The sequence below is a fragment of the Danio aesculapii genome, chromosome 6, assembly GCF_903798145.1.
Source record: "Danio aesculapii chromosome 6, fDanAes4.1, whole genome shotgun sequence".
NCBI classification, from domain to species: domain Eukaryota; kingdom Metazoa; phylum Chordata; class Actinopteri; order Cypriniformes; family Danionidae; genus Danio; species Danio aesculapii.
Genome location: NC_079440.1, coordinates 32807736 through 32825410, shown reverse-complemented (window position 1 = coordinate 32825410; position 17675 = coordinate 32807736). Strand labels below are relative to the sequence as shown.

The window sequence follows — 17675 nt, the reverse complement described above, 5'->3', positions numbered from 1 at the left end:
GGAAGAGCTCAGACCTCTGGTTGGCCCCTTGACTCTGAGCACTGTGGGCTCTCTGCACCTCGTCCTGGAGCCGGCGCTTCTCCTCCTGCAGCTGCAGCAGTGTGTCAGACGAGTGCTGCTGTTGGCTGAGCAGAGTGAGCTCCTGCAGCAGAGTCTCCTTCTCCCTCAGGAGCTGCAGACAGTCCCAGTCCCGATCTGCCTCGGCACGTCCAGACCAGCTCTCACTGTCCAGCTGAGCCAACTGATGCTGGATACTGGACATCCTGGCACACACACACAAACATATATAAAAGATGAGATGATTGTGATCACAAGGACTATTTATAATATAGACATAATTATTTATTAGCCATATTTATTTATTTATTTATTTGTTTGTTTGTTTGTTTGTTTATGCCCTATCAGCAGCATTCATTATATCCATGTCAACAGTGATAATAAATATTTAATACATCATTTACAATCGTAAAACAGTTTTTTAATAAACAAGCGTTATACAACACACAGATAACAACAAATACTGATAAAAGGCCATAAGATCTTTCAGCTTAGTCAATAATAAATATTCTACAAATATTCCAGAAGACACTATTTTTAAACATGTATACAAGGACATGCTGGTCGAAGATTAAAATAAATTTTCTTAATACAGTTTAATTAATTAAGCATAGTATACACACATTTCTATAATTAATATTAAATCAAACATTTAAATGATAATTATTTGACCTTTAAAATTGTAAATCTTCATGTCATAGTTTGTTTGTATTCACATAGGTTATGGGTCTGTAGAATTATTATCAAATAACACATTTAAATACTAATTGTCCGAGCCTTGAAATGAAATGACACATTTTCATAACATTGTTAACATGTAATATTTAAGGTATTTAGGTAATTGAAAAGCTTAGGATATATAGGAAGATTTTTTGTAAGATTTTTTTTATCAGAAAGAGCTTTATTGCCATGTATGTTTACACATATGAGGAATTAGTTTGTGACAGAAGATTTAAAATTTAAACTTAAATGTGAGTTTTTTTAAAGATGAAATTAATATTACGAAAAAAAAATATTTTATTAAGAACAGGTTGGATCATAAATGCAGATAAACATATATTTTAGAATAACAATTCAATACATAAAAATATTCAGTACATAAATACAAAAGGATTATCTAGATTGCAACTATGCAGTTTACAGTATTTATAAGGATAGTGCCTTTTAAATATTTATAATTTCTGAGATACAGCGCGTCGACGTCCTTCAGCCTGTCATACTGAGCAGAGCAAAGACGGTTGACATTGTCCATCCACAAGATGGCAACAAAGACCGCATAATAAGCCCTTAGAAGTGAAAAGGTCTGCGTATTTTTAAACCACATCTGATCAAAACATTATAAAATTGCTGAGTGACAATCTAAGTCGATCTCTTTTTTAATGTGCAATGCTGTATTTATACCATAGTGGTTGTGGTGTATTGAGTGTGAGATGGGACTCATATAAGGAATGAACGTATTTTGTGTTGGCCACTCTTTCTATAACCCTGAGTTACTTTTTGATTGGCCATCTGCTTGTTTTTAATGAGTCTCCTGTTTTTGTTACTGCGGATTAGTTCGGTAAAAAGAAGGAAAGAAGAAATGCCTGCATGTGTTTAGCGTTTTTTCTAGGTTTCCTTGGTAAAGTAGCAACGATTTATGCTGTTCCGACGTGCATAGTTTATTATTATATATTATAATATTATAATATTATTTTATTATTTTATTTGCTATTTACTGTTTGAAAAGGAGTTTGGCGTAGTGATATTGTGACTCAGTTCAGAGAGCATGAAAGTTTCCACATCTGTCTCTTCTTCTCCCCTCTCACTGTGATGTCATACCTGGCACTCAACGGCCAGTACTGTTGCCATGGAAACAGGCATCTTGTAAAGAGGTTTTATAACACAGGAGCCAAAAACTCCAGCATTGCTCCAAAAGCCCAAAGCAGCTTCCAAATGCAATGCAGTCCACATCAGTCCAGCACTGAAGTTTATTACCAACCACTAAAATCAGGGAAGCAGCAGCAATGTCATTACATGCCAAAGTCAAGGTTTCCCTTAAAGGCAGCAGTTGAAGCACATGACTCAACTCTCAGGAATCACAGAACAGAAAAGCTGAATAGAAGACCTTTAATCCACTACTTCTGCTCCTTCAAATCACATGATGAAATCAGGTGATACCATGAGGTGTGATACTCCGGCCAAACAGAAAAAGTAGGCATGTCAAAATTCGTACAGTATAATAGCATGCCTTATAATATAGGCCTGACGTATATCTAGGAACTAGAATACTATAATATATTAAAAAAATAAATAAATAAAAATAAAAAATGTAAAAAGACAAATTTTAATTTTGATAAATAATAATAATAATAAATAAGTAATTAAAGAAAATAAATTAATTACAATGAAATAAATTAAAGTACTATTCAAATAAATAACTAAAATAAAATATTTTTTATTTTAAATATAATTATATTTATTTTATAATAATTATTATTCTAATTTTAATTTATAAATATATATATATAAAATATTCCTTCTTATCAATAAAATTATTACATTTTATTAAACACATTTGATTTAATTTGTCAAAATAATATAAAACGAAATATTTATTGGATAATGCAAAAATTATTTAAATAAATGTAATAAAAATAAATAAAATAAGTGCATTTTATAAAATAATCATAAACAATTCAATTGAATAGATTAAATACAGAATATTTTGCACTTTTGATTTAAATGAATATTTGATTCAAATAAATTCATCAACGTATTTTGAATTTAAATAAAAACAATTTAATCTAAACAAATGAATTAATGAATTTCTTCAAATAAATAAAACTAGATTTAAATGAATATATTCAACAGTACATTTATAATGTGTTTAAAAGTGAAGTGTAACATAATAAATAACTTGATTCCAATAGATATTTTACAAATATATATAAGCAACAAGTTTAAAAACAACATGTTTGAACATTAAACATAACCACCTTTTATATTTTAGGATTAGGGGGTTCCTTGCTCAAAAGATTGAAAACCCCTGATATACATTCACTGGCCACTTTATTAGGTACACCTTACTAGTACCGGGTTGGATCCCCTTTTGCCTTCAGAACTGCCTTAATCCTTCGTGGCATAGATTCAACAAGGTACTAGAAAATTCCTCAGAGATTTTGGTCCATATTGACATGATAGCATCACACAGTTGCGGCAGATTTGTTGGCTGCACATCCATAATGCAAATCTCCCGTTCCACCACATCCCAAAGGTGCTCCATTGGATTGAGACCCCATTCTGGGGTTATTCTTCTGTAAGGTGCCATCAGAAGATGGGTACACTGTGGTCATAAAGGGATGGACATGGTCAGCAACAATACTCCGGTAGGCTGTGGCATTGTCACAATGCTCAGTTGGTACTAATGGGCCCAAAGTGTGCCAAGAAAATATCCCCCACACCATTAAACCACCACCACCAGCCTGAACTGTTGATATAAGGCAGAAGGATCCATGCTTTCATGTTGTTGATGCCATCAGTATGTCGCAGCACAAATCGAAAATTAATCAGACCAGGCAACGTTTTTCCAATCTTCTATTGTCCAATTTTGGTGAACCTGTGTGAATTGTAGCCTCAAACAAGAGTGGCACCCGGTGTGGTCTTTTGCTGCTGTAGCCCATCTGCCTCAAGGTTTGATGTGTTCAGAGATGCTCTTCTGTATAGCTTTGTTGTAACTAGTTATTATTTGAGTTATCAGCTCGGACCAGTCTGGCCATTCTCCTCTGACCTCTGGCATCATCAAGGCATTTGAGCCCACAGAACTGCCGCTCACTGGATATTTTCTCTCAGACCATTCTCTGTAAACCCTAGAGATGGTTGTGCGTGAAAATCCCAGTAGATCAGCAGTTTCTGAAATCCTCAGACCAGCCCGTCTGGCACCAACAACCATGCCATATTTAAAGTCACTTAAATCACCTTTTCCCCCATTCTGATGCTCGGTTTGAACTGCAGCAGTTCGTCTTGACCATGTCTACATGCCTAAATGCATTAAGTTGCTGCCAAGTGATTGACTGATAAGAATTTTGCGTAAACAAAAAGTTGGACAAGTGTACCTAATAAAGTGGCCGGTGAGTGTTATTTCTTATGTGCAAGAATGAGCTCAAATATTCATACTAGTCACCATTCATTTAATGTCACCTTTAATACAGTACTAACTTTTAACCTAACACATACTGTAAGTGGGTCTGATAAATTCCTATGAATCTGTTTCTATATATTAAAAGATTTAAGCATCCAAATATAATTACTTTTTCTTGGCCTCTTCGTACTGCCAGCTGAGTTTGACTCGGTCTGCTAGCAGAGAAGACTCCTGGCTGCCAAACTGAAAGACAGAAACGATCATCACCAATCACCTTGCATTAATGCCTGTACAATCAGAAGTTAAATGATGGAACCTTTAGTAGTAATGAATAAAACAGAAGTGAAACCTCGCCCATGAGGTCTGTCTGGCAGCCGGCGTCCGTGTATTGTTGAACACTGCAGGAATCAGCCAGGCTTTCTGCATTGTTTGTCACCTCATTAATGGAGTCACAGAAGTTCAGCGTCAGCTTGGCAAGGCTCTGCAAACAAAAGGCCACAACGAAGTGATATTATTCATATTGGTGAGCACTAGATGGCAGCATCTTCTAAAATAAAAGATATTTCAGTGGAAGCTGAAGGCATTGAAATTGCTGGTATATTAGCAGAAGTCTCTATTCAGTTTCTATTCAAGTCTATTCAGTTTGTTTTGTGCACTCACTGTTAACGCTGACTTATATAGACAATATTTTACTTTCATGTCATGAAAATATGGAAGATTAAACAGGATTTTCGATGACTGTTATTGGATACTGTGAGAACTGACAGGAAAGGTGGATTTTAAAAAGCTAAATTGCAATGACAGTTTGCTAAAACAACACTGTGGAGATGCAAGTTCATAAATGTAATTTTATATATTTAAATCAGGGGTATAATATTGATTATTGGAATAATATTGGTACTAAAACTTTTATTGATAGAAATTCAACATTTAAACATTTATTTATTCACATAAAATTCATTTACAAATAAATAAATACTACTACTACTTCTAATAATAATAATAATAAATTTAAACAAAACTGCTATATTAAACAGACATATTTATTAAAATAATATTTTAGTCACCAAACATATTTAGAAACTGAAACATAATACAATTAAATTCGAGCAAAATGTTGCAAAAAATAAAATAAAATACAGCCTACTGTAATTTCAACTAGCTCAACTAATGTCAAACATTTTTTTACTTTTTTTTGCTTCTCTTGATTCTTCCTCTTTTTTGATTTGAATGTAATTTAAATTGTATGTAATTTGTATGTAAATTGCTAGTTTTTGTACCATTACTGTTATTATGTTATTTTGACAGATTAGCACCAGATTTGGCTTCAGTACTGACTAATCTAAGGAATATTCATAAATATAATTTGTATAGCTTCCTATTAAAAATATGAGTTTAAAAGACAAATTTATGAGGGGTGTACTATTTCTAATAACTGATTTATTGTATCTTTGCCATGATGACAGTAAATAATATTTTACTAGATATTTTTCAAGACACTTCTACACAGCTTAAAGTGAATTTAAAGCCTTAACTAGGTTAATTAGGTTAACTAGGCAGGTTAGGGTAATTAGGCAAGTTACTGTATAATGATGGTTTGTTCTGTAGACAATCAAATAAAAATATAGCTTAAAGGGGCTAATAATTTTGACCTTAAAATGGTTTAAAAAAATTAAAAACTGCTTTTATTCTAGCCGAAATTGAACAAATAAGACTTTCTCCAGAGGAAAAAATATTATCAGACATACTGTGAAAATTTCCTTGCTCTGTTAAACATCATTTGGGAGATATTTAAAAGAGAAACAAAATTCAAAGGGGGGGCTAATAATTTCAACTGTATATATATATATATATGTATGTATGTATATATATATATGTATATGTATGTATATATATATATGTATATGTATGTATATATATATATATATATATATATGTATATATATATATATATATATATATGTATGTATATGTATGTATATATATATGTATATGTATGTATATATATATATGTATATGTATGTATATATATATATATATATATATATATATATGTATGTATATGTATGTATGTATATATATATATATATATATATATATATATATATGTATATATATATGTATATGTATGTATGTATATATATATATATATATATATATATATATATATATATATATATATATATATATATATATATATATATATATATATATATATATATATAGGCATGGGACGATAGCTTTTCAAGTTTTCAAGGTGTACTGTGGTTTGGAAAAGTCAAGGTTTTAAAACCGACAAAATTTTCTGCCATGTCGTTCCTAAGGTATGTATTTATTTTTTTTTTATTTACGTCTTTTTAAACAACAGCATCTCCAGCAGAAAAGATCTCCAAAGATGCCATTTTAAACTGTAAAGAAATCTGTGTTTTTGAAAGTAATGAAGACAGCAGCATTTAATATATTTAATATATATCACTTATTTATTTTAACTCGCATTGTACTTTAAAGAGCCCATATTATGGGTTTTTGAAAATGCCCTTCCATGTAGTGTGTAACACAGCTCTAAGTGAAGTGAAATATCCAGCTAAGGCTTAAATCTGTAAGTGTACAGTGTTTAAAACTATTGATTCATCTATAAAAGAGTCGACTCATAGTGCTTCAAACGAGTCGCCTTGATAACGAGTCATTAGGTGTTTCGCGATGACGCAGCCACGAAACACAAGCCTCGCCAGTAGTTTCGCGCGCAAACCAGGGAGATTTGAAACCTGCGGCCCCGCCCACTAACACAGAAAAAACACTAGACACACACACACAGACGCCGCCGGTCGAATGAAGTCACGCTGTGCTCAGATGGATAATATTGACAGTCTCTACCCAAAGATGAGTTGTTAACCTGGTACAGTACACGCGGTTACTCTTTATATTCTCTTATCACATGTAAGCCACGTTAAAAACGCGACGCGTGCCGCTTTGTTTACGGATTTAACGTTAAAGGCTTTTGTGAGCTCGCGTTCCACTGCCGTTTGTCGTTGCTATGGCGATCGATCGTAAGCTAGGAGACAGGAGACTTGTGTCACTTTCCCTAGTTCTTCTGGGGAGCGTTGTGTGTGTGTGTGTGTGTGTGAGAGAGAGAGAGAGAGAGAGAGAGAGAGAGAGACTCGCGTCGCTTTCCCTAGTTCTTCTGAGGAGCGTTGTGTGTGTGTGAGAGAGAGAGAGAGAGAGACTCGCGTCGCTTTCCCTAGTTCTTCTGAGGAGCGTTGTGTGTGTGTGTGAGAGAGAGAGAGAGAGACTCGCGTCGCTTTCCCTAGTTTTTCTGAGGAGCGTTGTGTGTGTGTGTGTGTGTGAGAGAGAGAGAGAGAGAGAGAGAGAGAGAGAGAGAGAGAGACTCGCGTCGCTTTCCCTAGTTCTTCTGAGGAGCGTTGTGTGTGTGTGTGAGAGAGAGAGAGGGAGAGGGAGAGAGAGAGAGAGAGAGAGACTCGCGTCGATCTCCCCAGTTCTTCTGAGGAGGGTTGTGTGTGTGTGTGTGTGAAAAAAGCCTTACACTATGAAGCGCGTGTGCACTGTGACTACTTTTATATAGTTATGATTACCAGCTGGGCATTTCACTCTGTCTCGTGCTGAAGCCTGTCACTGTCGACCAATCGCAGCAGGCTGTCATCGGTCCAATCAGTGCAGATTAGCTTCGCGCTGAGGAGGGGGTTGGGAACAAATGAATCGCTGAACGATTCATATGGGAGTCGTTGGGATAATTAGGTAAAAATAAATGCAGGTTATAAGACCATCAAAGTGTTTTATGACCTTGCATGCATATTAGACTGTTGTTGGAGACCCTTACAACCTAAATATGACCCTATTTCATGTATAATATGGGCTCTTTAAACTTTCAATCACTTTTAAAGAACAAAAAAAATTGTTTTGGGTTTTCATTTTGAAATGAAAGCCATGTCAAACTATAATAAAACAAAAAGAGTTCGTGAATGATAATAAAAATATATTTATGTAATATTAAAAATGAAAACCAAGCCAAATTAATAAAACTAAAAGTTATGGAATGATACTAAAAATGCAGTTATTTTTTTCTTATTCTGTAACTCAGTTATCTTGGTATTAATTCAAATACACATATATTTTGTTTATAATTTAAGACCAAATCAGTTGAGATAATGTGTCACAGTAACAAAAATGTAATATTGTTTGCAAAATGACCTAATAGACCTTATTTTATTATATACTTGCATAAAAAAGTAAATACACTGAAAATAACAAATGCTGGATAATTTAAATCCAAATTGGATAGAATTTGGTCATATAAATTGAATGTTAAAAATCCTATTACACTTAGAATTGGATTGAAATAAACCAGCTTTTTTTTAAATAAATCTATTTATAAAAAATAATAATAACAACAATAAAAAAAATTCTCTTTGAAGGGAAACCCAATGAATAACATGCTCTTATGGCGTCTGTCTGACCTGGATGAGGTCCTGCCTCTCCTTCTCGCCAGTGCTGATGGCCTTCTTAATGCTGCGGAGCTCACTGAAGATGGCCTGTGCTTCATCTAACTTGTAGTTGGTCTGACTGCTGGACATCTTCCGGTCAATTCTGCTCAAAGCACACATAAAAACAAACCATCAACATCTCTGTTAAATATTGTTACTGGGTGTAAAACAGCCGAAATGCGCCTCTTTCATTTTTAACACAATAAATTGCTTGAAATAGTCTACGAGCAGATCAAATCAAGTACTGATATAGTTAGACATTTGTCGCTGCACAGATGAATCCTAAATGTAGATTGACATTGTGTTTCACCAACTGCGCGTGTGTGCATATTCAGAAACATCTAAAAAAAGGTTAAGCAGTGGTTCTCAATTAAACCTTCTTTGGTCACGCTCCCTTTAGACCTATATATAAAACAAGATATTCATAACAATAAAAGCGTCTCCAAAATTTTAAAACTGTTAAACAGAATAGTGTCTAGGCTAGGCTCTAATAGTTACAGTTGATTGAACATAAGTGAAGTAAAAATTAGTCAATGTATAAAGAAGCCTATGCATAAAGCATGTTTAATTGATCTACTTATAATGCATTTCTTTTCTTTTTTGCAAAATATGAAAGTTAAAAATTGAATAAGTTTGTCATTATTAGATTCAAAGTTCAGAGAAAGGCAGTCAATACATGCCCACAGATGCTCCATCATCATTAATTTGGTCAAAAGTGCTTTGAACCTTTAGTTAAGAAGTATATTTTATCTGAAATACAGCATCTTACAGATCATAGATCTCAAACTCAATTCCTAATGAAGGTGTTCATGACACTTTTGAACACCTTGATTATTTGGTTCAGCTGTGTTTGATAGGGCTGGAGCAAAACTGTACAGAGCTGCGGCCTTCCAGGAATTGAGTTTGAGACCTATCTTATAGCAAAGACTTTAGAATACACAAGACATGTCACTGGTATCTTTTTCTATGGAGAAAAGTGTAACAGTCAATATAGCGAATAAAGCCCCGCCTACTAGTACAGGAGCCAATCATCGACCGCTATAGACTGATGATACTCTGGGGAGGAGCTCTGACCAGATTATGTGTGATTTGGATGTTTAGAAATGAAACTAAAGGGACTAAAGTTAACTAAAGTTGTTGTTTGGTTTTATTGGTGATTCCTAATATGAAATTCAATGGTAAGCTTGGCAAGCAGTTTTGGAGAATGTGACGTTTCCCCATTCAAACGAATGCCTGAGCATACTGCCTGATACTTCTGACTTTGGTTATAGATCCTCTGCAATTTGCCTATTAACCCTCCGGAGCAGAGATGCCCAAACTAGGGACTACAGCCCAAAGTTGGCCCATAATAACCTTTGATTTGGCTCCTCAACCCATCTGAGAAGTGAGAATGATGGGCAGTGCTGGGGTATTTTACAGCGATCGTCATTTCTTATTTAATGTATTATTTTTTTCTTTGTTTGTTTTTGTTGAGCTACAAAAAAGCAAACTGAAATGAAATGTTGTAACTGAATCAGATTTTAAAAATGTATAAATACTGACACTCATTGGATACAGGACTATGCAGCTTGACTAGTATAACTCCATTCTGTTATGAATGAGATTATTTTTTTACTGTAATAAGTTCATTATAATATATATATATATATATATATATATATATATATATATATATATATATATATATATATATATATATATATATACATATATATATATATATATATATATATATACATATATATATATATATATATATATATATACATATATATATATATATATATATATATATATATATATATACATATATATATATATATATATATATATATATATATATATATATATAATTTATTATTATTATTATATATATATTTTTTTTTCTATCAGTGAAAGTGAATAGAGGCAGTTATGTTACAGGCTCTCTTTTGTTATAAATATGCATACAGGGAAGGTGACGGCCATATAATATGCAGATACATAATTTTACTTTTTCCTGATTTTTTTTAATGCATATTTAACAGAATTTTTTAAACATGCTTTGATTATCAGAGAGCAAAACAAATTTTCCCCATTGTGGACAGTTAAAAATAGTGTTTTGGACATTTCATTTGCTGCAAAACAGTTGCAGGATAATACTGTATGTCTGTAACAAAATATAAAATATTCAAAGTATTTTAAATAGCCACTTAAGAGCTAAAATGGGCTGTCCATGTATGTGGACACTCAACCCCTAGGAGGATATGGAAAGGATGCAAGACTGAACTTTGTGCACTTAATATTAAGAAAAAGCCCCAATCAGATAGGCGAATGTCTGCAGCCATGCCTTCGTTTTTCCCCATCCACACTGACACGGAACAGCAGCATTTTAAAACTAAAACGGCCTCTTCAGCATTTCCAAAATGCTCCATTTTCAGGGCTTGAAAACTCCGGGGTAGTGTGGACGTAAGGCGTAACCGTAGCAAAACTTATGCGTTTATAAAATGAAACGTATTAGTGTAAACGGGGCCTTAGTGAACTTGAATAATGGTGTTGGTTACTGCAAATCTACTGTCAAATCTAGCAGGACTTTATCAATTTCATAAACTAAACAGCATCACAATATTCAGATTAAACTCAGGAAAACTTTAACAGACAACTATACATAGTATAATCAGAAATGATACACAATTTACTACCTTGTAAAATAGCATTTAAGACGTTTTAATAATTTTAAGGGTCTCTAATAATTTTATTTTCTGAGTTAATTTATCAACTTTTAATATTTAAGACCCCATGGGCATCCTGTTCAAATACTTCTCAAATGATGATTAATGGAGCAAGAAAATGCTCACAGTATTTCCTATGATATTTCTTTTTTTTTTTTTTTGTGTAGAAAGTCATACTTGGATTAGTTTGGTGGGAATAAAAGCAGTTTAAAAAATGTAAGGTCAATATTATTTGATTTTTCCCCCCTCAACTTAACTAACCTATAGTTAATCCTTTAAATGACACTTTAAGCTGAATGAATACTAGTATGTTGCAAAATAACAATATATAAAAATATGCACAGTCATCATGGCAAAGTAGAAAGTAGTTATTATAGTGTTTAAAAATATGTTGAAATACATTAAACCACACTGCAGAAATATTTGAAGAAGAAAAATAAAAATTTGTGAAAAATAATTAGAATAATTTCAATAAATTAAATAATTTGAGAATGGCCATGACAATGTATAGCATGGTATATATGATTGTCCAGTTACTGAAGTGGATTACTAAAATCACAGGGGTGGTGGAGAGACTGAGTTCAGCATGTCTTTAACATTAGTGTGTCTGGGGTGGCGTCTGAGCTCCTGCTATAGGCCACTTCCTGCAGGTCGCCCTCCTCCAACAGCAGGTACAGTCAGTCGGCCTGCCCTGCCTTTTCCTCTCCTCCTCTGCACACAAGCAGAGCTTTGTTCCCCCCTTCAAACCTCCAACCTTTTACAGCCTAGCCTGACCAGGGACCAGAGTCTGCCAGGCAGCTCCAGACCTCTGCCCACCCCCTTCAGCCCAATACAGCAGCACACGACTGGCTGCTGACACAGAACAGATATGCCAGCTGCGAGTCTTTAAGGTGGAGAAAAGAGGCACAGACAGGACGGAAGACAAGGTGACCTTACTGAGAGTATTTAGGTTTGATTATAAATATGTAACATTTCTCAAAAAGTGAGAATTATAATACAATTAACCACTCGTCTAAATGGATTGGCTTAAACTAATATTATTTAAATGATTTAAAGCGTGTAAATGTCCACATGAGCAGGCCCACAAGCAAACTCAGCTCGGAGACATCCACAGAAAATGATGAGAATTTTTGCAGACTGGTGAATCTGTCTGTCTATCCACTTTTCCGTCTGTCCGTCTGTCTACCCGTCTATCAGTTTATCTATGTATCTGTCCATCCATCTATACATGTGTCTATCTATCTGTCTGTCTGTCTATATAGACCATTTCAATGTGGTCATGTCATTGGCCCATAAACATTTCCTGCGTGTTATCAATCTATTTCATAACTGTAACATGAGGCAATTCAATCCTAACTTAATGCTAAAACATCTATCATAACATTATTTATCAATATGTTACTCTTTTCAGATTCTCGGAAAGTAAAATTTAAAACAGGAAGTATGTTGGGACGATTGTTACTGTTTACATCCCTCAAAATGGTCTATATCGGTCTTTCCATCCATCTATATATCTGTCTATCCGTCTGTCCATCCATCTGTCTGCCTACATGCCAATCCGTCTGTTCTGTCTATCCGTGTGTCTGCCTACATGCCTATCCGTCTGTCCCAACATCCGTCAGTCTTCCTACATGCCTATTCGTCTGTCCGTCCATTCGTCTGCCTTCCTACATGCCTATCCGTCTGTCTGTCTTTCTACATACCTATTCGTCTATCCGTCTGTCTGCCTACATGTCTGTCTGTCTATCCATCTATCTGTCCATCTACCCCTCTATCTGTCTATCTATCGGTTTATCCCTCTATATGTCCGTCTATCTATCGGTCTATTCATCTACCTGTTTATGTCTATCCATCGATCTGTCTGTCTATTCGTCTGTTTAACCATCCGTCTAACAATCAGTTCTATACTCTGCCTAAAAACATTCTGTTTAAACAGCAAAATAATAAGAATAAGAATAAATATCACGCATTCGGTCTGCTGAATGTTTTAAGAATACAGCTTTTAACCATATTGACCCATATAGTATGATTATTTTAGTAATTAAACAGTGTACCTTCCATAAATCCCTCATACCTTCATTAACAACACTATTTTGGCTCGTTCCCATGTCAGGTCTATACATGAGCACAGCAACAAAGTCGCTTCTATTGTGAGGACACTACCCATATATTTATAAAAAAGTATTTGATGTGTAAATATGCTCACAAGTGACATGTAAATGGTCCCTTGTCCTGGAAAATAAATAAAATAATGAATAAATAAATTTTCAAAATACACAATAGATGACTTTAGATCAGTAATTGACTTGTTAATATTCATTTTCAAATTTCACTTCATTCTAGGGGTGGACGATATGGCAAAAATGTGATCTCGATAATTATTGTCCATACTGAATGATAATATGACCATATATATTTTGATATAAGTTAATGCTTCCAGATTTAAAACAATGACAGATTTAAAGCCACAAAACTTATAGGGTCCATTAAATGACATAACATTTTCGGCTGATAAATTTCAGGTGGCCAAATATGATCTCTAATATCAACACACTTTTAGATTCCCATTGTTTCACATTTCAGCTGTGTGATTGACTCTTAGATTAATATAGAGTAAAAAAGGGCAGAGCTTATTATTGTTATTGACATCAATTTTATTGCGATTAGATATAATATCATTTATCAGACCAGCCCTACTTAATTTTGTAAAATAGAAGTCTTAAGAGGATATTGGTATGCAAAATCTACAGTACAGAGACTCTTTGATCCTTTGACTAACTTCAAATGAAATGACAATAAAAAATTTCAGCGACTGCCGACTCGTGTAAAAGGGAGCTTCCATTTTCTTAGAGCGCTTAACCTTGCTATTCTGGGAGCACGTAGAGTTATGTTCTATCTAAGAGATAAGGGCCCTCACTGGGATGCAGGAAGCAGAGAGGAATTTGCTGCCAGATATCTCAGTGTTTTTCAAAATGCTTTCAAACACTTTTTGCCCCCTCCTCGTCTCTTCCCACCCCTCCTCTCGCTCTCTCAACTCCTGAGTCCTGACTCTCACTCTTTCGCTGCTTATTGAGCTTTTCCTGCCTTGGCAACACACAGTCAACTGGTGCATCCTCTTCCTGAGGTGGAGTCTCCTTTTCCAGACTCTCTCACACACACACTAAACTTTTTTGTTGTTTTAGGTAAAATTCCCCACACACATTCCTGGACTCCCAAGAAAAATCTAAAGCATTAAAAAAAAGAATCCACAAACGCTACATAAAAAGCTCTTTATTATCCGCTCAAAATATAGCATTCAATATACTATTCTATTCTATTTTAGTCTGAATGCATTTTGAAAACAGAATGTTTACTGAGACCTTTGTAGTGTAGGTAAACGGATTAGATTTTTTTGTTTAGTTAACCGTTTAGCAGGCTGTGCAATTTGAGGAAAATATCTAATTGCTATTTAACAGATATTGCAATTTCGATTTGATTAGTGATTTAATTTTGTAGTCAAGCTTCAGCTCAATATTCTGTATCGTAGCTTCTTACTGCTAAAATGCAGTTAGAGAGAGAGAGAGAATTTTTAGTTTATTGTCATTTCAGCTTCCTTGGCTATGTCATGGCAAAAAAAAAAACAGATCAAGTTTACCACATTTTATAAATACCACTTTTCTATAGTTATATAAAAAAATTCTAACAATTAAAAAAGTCACCAACAGCAATAAATAATACACAAGGTAAAATACATAAATAATAATAATAATAAGGATAATATATAAGATAAATATCTAAAACAGTTTTTAAGGTTTACTTTTGATAAAAATTGTACAATTTTAGAAGGATTCACATTTAAAAATATTTCATTTAAAAATGCAGTAAGTGTTAGTTAAAAAAAAGAGCTGAAAAGATAACTAACTCCAACTTTTATTTGTTTATAAATATTCAGAAATTAAACACTATTTTTCTCTAGAGCAAACAGTAGTGCGTTATGGCATTAGTTATCTCCTGGTGCCCTTGTGATGTTTTTTCATATGGTGTAACAGCTGCAAACAGCTCTGAAATTGTACTTTACTGTTACTTCCTACTAGATTGAGTGTCACTGGCAATATATTTAGTTGACTTTTTAGTAAGACACTCTTATAGCTGCCTGTGGTGCTTTTTTAGGTGCTGGTTGTTGTATTTCCTCGTGCTGTGGTAACAATTCTGCGACAGCGCTTTGAAGAACAGCTCGGTGTCTGTGACTAAATTCCTATATTACCAACATGGTGTTTTTCTTCGATATGAATTCGTCTGTTAATGCTTCTGAAGCGGCAGGCCCCATCATCCCACTTGTCCGCACTGTCCAATTTGTTTGTTTTAATGTGGGCTTTCTGCATTGTTCGGCTGCGCAATTCTGATTGGGCAGATCAAAAGTGTGCTCACTCAATTGTCTAGTAAGACTGTCACACTCAGACAGCAGTCACGCATTTTCTTGGGGTGGGGGAACCTTTATAGAACAAATAAATTTAATAACGCAGCCTCTTGCGATTAGCCATTCACAACGTTTCAAACCGCGATAGAGATTCGATTACTTGCACAACCCTACTGTTTGGTTCGCACCTTCATTGAACTGTATAATATAGTGAAATTAGCTTGGATTCACTACACTGTAAAAAAAATATATGTAAATTAGCAGTTTTTCTGATTCATTTTTTCATTTATTTATGCTTTTGAATTGCATTACGAGATCATAATCTTTCCTCCAAAAGCTTTTGATGTTGGAAAGTTAGAAAAGTGACATTTGTTTTAATTTTTAACAGTTTGCAGCGATACATTGCCTGGATTGGTGTTGTAAATAAAACTGTCAGTACATTTTCTGCTGTTTATCAGACTTAATTCTCTCTATGTTATTTCTTAAACAATATCTTGTCTCAAACTACTAAAATGCCAATAAAAGTCACTTATTTTAAATTGAAGTGTTAAATTTTCAACATCAATTATTGACAGAGCAGAGATAAAGATAACTCCCATAATGCAATTCACAACTGGAAAAAAACAGAAAACACTTGTAAAACACAAAACACGGAAACTGTTAATTAACAGATATGTTTTACAGTGTAGCTAGCCATGCAAAGAATAAGGACTGCTTTGTGATGAAATATTGCTTGAATATTTCACCTGATCAAATATTGCTTGAATGCTCGTTAAAAAATTTAAATAGAAACAAAAAAACTCAGGAATTACGTTTGCCAAAAGATTCTTTTAACAATTTTTTTCTTTTTAAGTTATTGTTTTCAATGGTAAAATCAGATATTTGTCATTTTCAGATTTCTTCGTGCATTATATTCAACATTATATAAGCTAGAGTAGCTATACTGACACTGTAAAACATTTATTTTCATCCACAACACTATGTGTTCGCTATGAAAGAAAAACATATCAAATGCTTGTCGTAATCATAACCGTAAAATGCGTTATGATCATTTAAATGATGTGCGGCCAGTTTCATTTTTTACTTTCTAGTGTGGCTCATGGCTGCCGGCACTGTGATAAAACACACACACATGCAAATCATTCTTTCAGCGCGGCTCTCAAATGATCGCTCTGTGCGATTGTAAATAACTGAATGTTATTTACAACTTTATTAATTGTTATTCACAGCCTATGCAGGTTCTGTTCACTAAATTAGCCGTCATTGGCGTGCTGCGTGCACGCGCGCGCATTGTCTGTAGCACGTGGTCAGCTCATGTGTGATATCGCGGCCGCAAATACATCATTACATGAAGACAGAAATGACATTTCTGGGTGAAGTATACCTTATGAATACAGTATATGACACTTTTAACACCATTTGAAGGTGTTCATGTTCCTGTGAAGACTTGTGCGACTGCCTTTAAGCTTCTCTCCTGAACTTGATAATATAATTGGCTGAATCGTAGAAAAGCTGAATTAAGATCGTGTGTAGGGTCGAATTGAGATCGTGATCTTTTTTCGATTAATCGAGCAGCCCTATACCACAGTATAGCCAACCTAGAGCTGTGTTTGTTCCTGTCATTTTTACTGATTTGTTGATATAATAACCTACGCTGAAACGCAGGATTCATCGGCCGTTTTCTATTGAAGGAGCAGCAGACTATTATGTATGGGACTTTGTCAGTAACTGTTACAGTTCAAATGGACCAGTTCTTCCTCCGGATCATAATATGTAAGTGTTACTAAAATTGTTGCCTTGTTTTGTGTAGTTTGCAAAATACTTGCAGCTTGTAATCACATATCTATTATAGATCAGTGCTATTCACATATTGTGGCCAAAATTACGTTAAAAAC

General features: G+C 34.2%; 1 protein-coding gene across 4 annotated transcripts in view; it reads right to left on the bottom strand.

Annotated features, from left to right (window-relative positions):
• Nucleotides 1-17675, bottom strand: part of wwc3 (WWC family member 3) — a 100817-nt gene that overhangs the window by 25957 nt on the left and 57185 nt on the right. For all 4 annotated transcript variants that reach the window (XM_056460013.1, XM_056460015.1, XM_056460014.1 and 1 more), the window contains exons 6-9: nt 8647-8776; nt 4524-4655; nt 4344-4417; nt 15-263 (exon numbers count right to left, since the gene is read on the bottom strand). In XM_056460013.1, coding sequence (XP_056315988.1) covers nt 15-263; nt 4344-4417; nt 4524-4655; nt 8647-8776 — 585 coding nt within the window. The remainder of the gene's footprint in view (nt 1-14; nt 264-4343; nt 4418-4523; nt 4656-8646; nt 8777-17675) is intronic.